The sequence below is a fragment of the Ptychodera flava genome, chromosome 4 (genome assembly GCF_041260155.1).
Source record: "Ptychodera flava strain L36383 chromosome 4, AS_Pfla_20210202, whole genome shotgun sequence".
NCBI lineage: Eukaryota > Metazoa > Hemichordata > Enteropneusta > Ptychoderidae > Ptychodera > Ptychodera flava.
Genome location: NC_091931.1, coordinates 40,634,657 through 40,637,760, shown reverse-complemented (window position 1 = coordinate 40,637,760; position 3,104 = coordinate 40,634,657). Strand labels below are relative to the sequence as shown.

General features: G+C 37.7%; 1 protein-coding gene across 1 annotated transcript; it reads right to left on the bottom strand.

The window, feature by feature from the left end:
- Nucleotides 1-276: 276 nt before the first annotated feature.
- Nucleotides 277-2,865, bottom strand: LOC139132287 (UNC5C-like protein). Its single transcript, XM_070698676.1, has 3 exons — nucleotides 2,278-2,865; nucleotides 642-781; nucleotides 277-349 (listed from the first exon to the last, which is right to left on the bottom strand). Exons 1-3 carry the CDS (start codon nucleotides 2,863-2,865, stop codon nucleotides 277-279), a joined length of 801 nt encoding a protein of 266 aa, XP_070554777.1.
- Between the last annotated feature and the right edge of the window lie 239 nt (nucleotides 2,866-3,104).

The following is a 3,104-nucleotide window of genomic DNA, read 5'->3' as shown; positions in this document are numbered from 1 at the left end:
CATTTTATCATCATAAACCTACCCATTGAGCCCCATTGTTATTATCGACGACGACACGCATTTCCACTTCACTTCGCTCGTCTGATTGAGGATCCGGAAAAACTTTTATACTGTACATGCAAGGAACAATGCCATCGCCACATTTATCCAGTATAAAACTGTAATTGTTGTAATTGTAATCCTGTGCCCAAATTCGGCTGAACTTATTATCTGAGAGAGAGAGAGAGAGAGAGAGAGAGAGAGCGCTATTTGTGAAATATTGAACGAGCTATGTTCCTATGAGGACACGATGGCGAACCAACTCTTTCCGTTTCTGGTGATTCGAAGGGCAATATACTTCCATCGGTTCCTAGTGTGAAAAACATTATGACAGGCTTGGTCCGCTGTAATCTAGTAGACTCTGAGGAAGCACGACCTTTGGCGAAATTTTTCTACATGACCTTTCGACTCTTCTGGTTGACAGTTGTCAAAGAGAAAGTACAAATTAGTGACGAAACGCTTAATCACAATTTTAACATCGTTTTCAACATGTCAATTGCATTCGGTTATAGAAAGTCATTGTTTAAAGAGATGTTTTAGTAAAAATATTGCTCTTTGTATATACATGTAAGTCTTCAAGAACAGAAGCCGAGACAATTTACCTGTTGTCATCACCTTTACATTGGTATCCTTCACTCTCCACTTCAACGTTAATGTGCAGGTCGCTATTACCATGGAGATTAATAAATTTTGTGGAATCACTGATTGTCCCACGTAGATCCCGCTCTTCACGTTTAATGTACTGGTAACATACAAATTCAATGTAGAAGAAGTACTGCATTAACACTTTGAATGAGACAATACCATAATCGAACACACTTCAAAATGTGTCGATCAATTAGTCCTCACTATACAGCACTAAGTTGGCGACGGCGGTGTCAACAAGAAACCATCGTAAGTTTTCCGGCAGCCGACAGAGCTCTGTTGTAGCGTTTTACAGAAGAATAATAGTCACAATGCTCTGAATCGTTCTTGCATTCAATTAACTAAATGTGCATTATATTGATCATTTGGCATTAAAAGTGCAAATTATATATGACTTGCGAGAGATTGAATAAACTATTTAGACAAAATGAACAGCTGTTCAGATGGCGTTTCATTAAAACAATAGCATATAGGTCTCACCCCTTTGTGTCGCGCCAGGTGTCAAGATTAGAAATATTATTTGTATTGATTCATGATTAGTAATAGTAAAGGATAAAATAGAATCGTTACTTGCTATATACGTTTGTACGACCACTCTGCCCAGTTTACCCTCTGATGAAAACAATGAACACACCTACACGATGTCAGACCCTGCAGGTATAGATTTTCTGTTTAATGTGTAAATATGTTGGACATAAATTGGCAATTTTTACCATGATAACAACCTTATTGTGTTTAACAAGGTACGTATTGTGCCATCCTTATCGTTGCAATTTAATAGTAACTGCACTGCCTAACTTCCAATAGCAAGCTGAAAACTAGCGTTCCGTCTAAAAACTGGCAATTTTTGCATCAAGTTATTGACACAGAGGGCGCTTTCTAAAATTCAATCCCAGCATTCTTTATGTATGTCCTCTTTCATATGCACGACAGTTTTCTCTCTTTTTCTATATTTTGAGGCGTGATATTAACGATATTTTGTATCAGTGGCAGGTTGGATAATAATACTAACGGCTATTTGAAGAGATACATTTTATAAATGGCATGTTATAAAGTAAAACTTTGCGCGTTTCGTATTTGTTTATTTACGAGCACTCAAAAAAACCCCAAAAAAACCAAAAAAAAAAAACCATGGCGGCGCCCATGAATTTGGTCGGGTAAATCACTGAAGAATGATATCATCTTTATATAAGTCATAAACCAATTTACGATTTATAAGGCTAACAGTTATTCTGATAGAACTTTTCAGGAAAACCAGACAAAACATTGAAACATTCTCTCTTTGACCATAGGGTCTATGCTCTGACTTAAATTGACAATGTCTGAGTAAATTTGAATTCTGCCACTCTGTTGGCATAAAAACTACTTATGAAAGAAACTGGGCAATTTTATTAAATTAGGAAGTTTGAAATGTCCCCAAATTATAACGAACGACAGCTGAATTACCTATAAAGACAGCTTATTCTTGCGACAAACCCCATTTAATTGATAGCATAGCTATAGAAGTGAATTTGTCACTTTGATTAGCGTCTCTTCCTGCAAGGTAACTTGACTAACTACCGAAAACGGAGTAAACTAATGGCGTCTTCTTACCTCCTTTTCATCAGGATTTGCATTGCCAATGTAAACTCTGACGTTAATTGGCATCGTTAACGACCGTACCGTATGATAGGCCATTACACTTAGCCGCAGATATTCATGTGGATGATCAACTTGCTCGCAAACACATGTATACTTCGTAAAATGTTCTGTATACACGACACACCTATTTTCACCGATAGCCACTCTTAAAGTGGTATCTTCATCACTACATTCAGTCCATTTATCCCCTCCTCTTTTACCACCATTGGTGTTTTTCCAAAGAACCTTCAGCGGGCAGGGTTGGTCTTCGTCATACTTTACGCAGTGCGGAAAAGAGAGAATGACTGGTTTGTTGAACTTGGTTCCTGGTGGACCACAGACAACAACTGGACTGACTCTCCTCTTCCCATCGATGGAGTTGCATCTATCGGCGTCCACCCAGCTTACCCCGACGTACACGTATTTTCGTTTACCACTAGTCACAGCTCCAGGAGGAATCTCAAGTTTTACACCTGATCTTGACACTGTAATGGAGTGCTGACGGTGGTCTATTGTAGCTTCGCAAAGGATACCTTTCTTCAGAATGAATTCTATGTACATAGTAAAAGCAGAAAATTAAATTGTCCTACCTATTTTAAACACTTATACATATACCATAATCATGAATTCCCATCCTTACCTCTAAATCAAAACCTAGGGTTTTAATTTGAAGATCTTACACCACTGTCATTATTTGCTGCAGTTTGACTGATCTGAACCATTTTTCAAAGTCATGAAAATGAAAGCCCCTACGTAATTCTGGTATTTGATACTCACATATCATTACAGAAATATATATT

Coding starts and splice junctions, on each gene's coding strand:
- LOC139132287 (XM_070698676.1), bottom strand. CDS start 2,865: ATGTACATAGAATTCATTCTGAAGAAAGGTATCCTTTGCGAAGCTACA. Junction 782..2,277: donor CAAATCCTGATGAAAAGGAG/GTAAGAAGACGC, acceptor GTATGTTACCAG/TACATTAAACGTGAAGAGCG. Junction 350..641: donor TGTAAAGGTGATGACAACAG/GTAAATTGTCTC, acceptor TTTTCACACTAG/GAACCGATGGAAGTATATTG.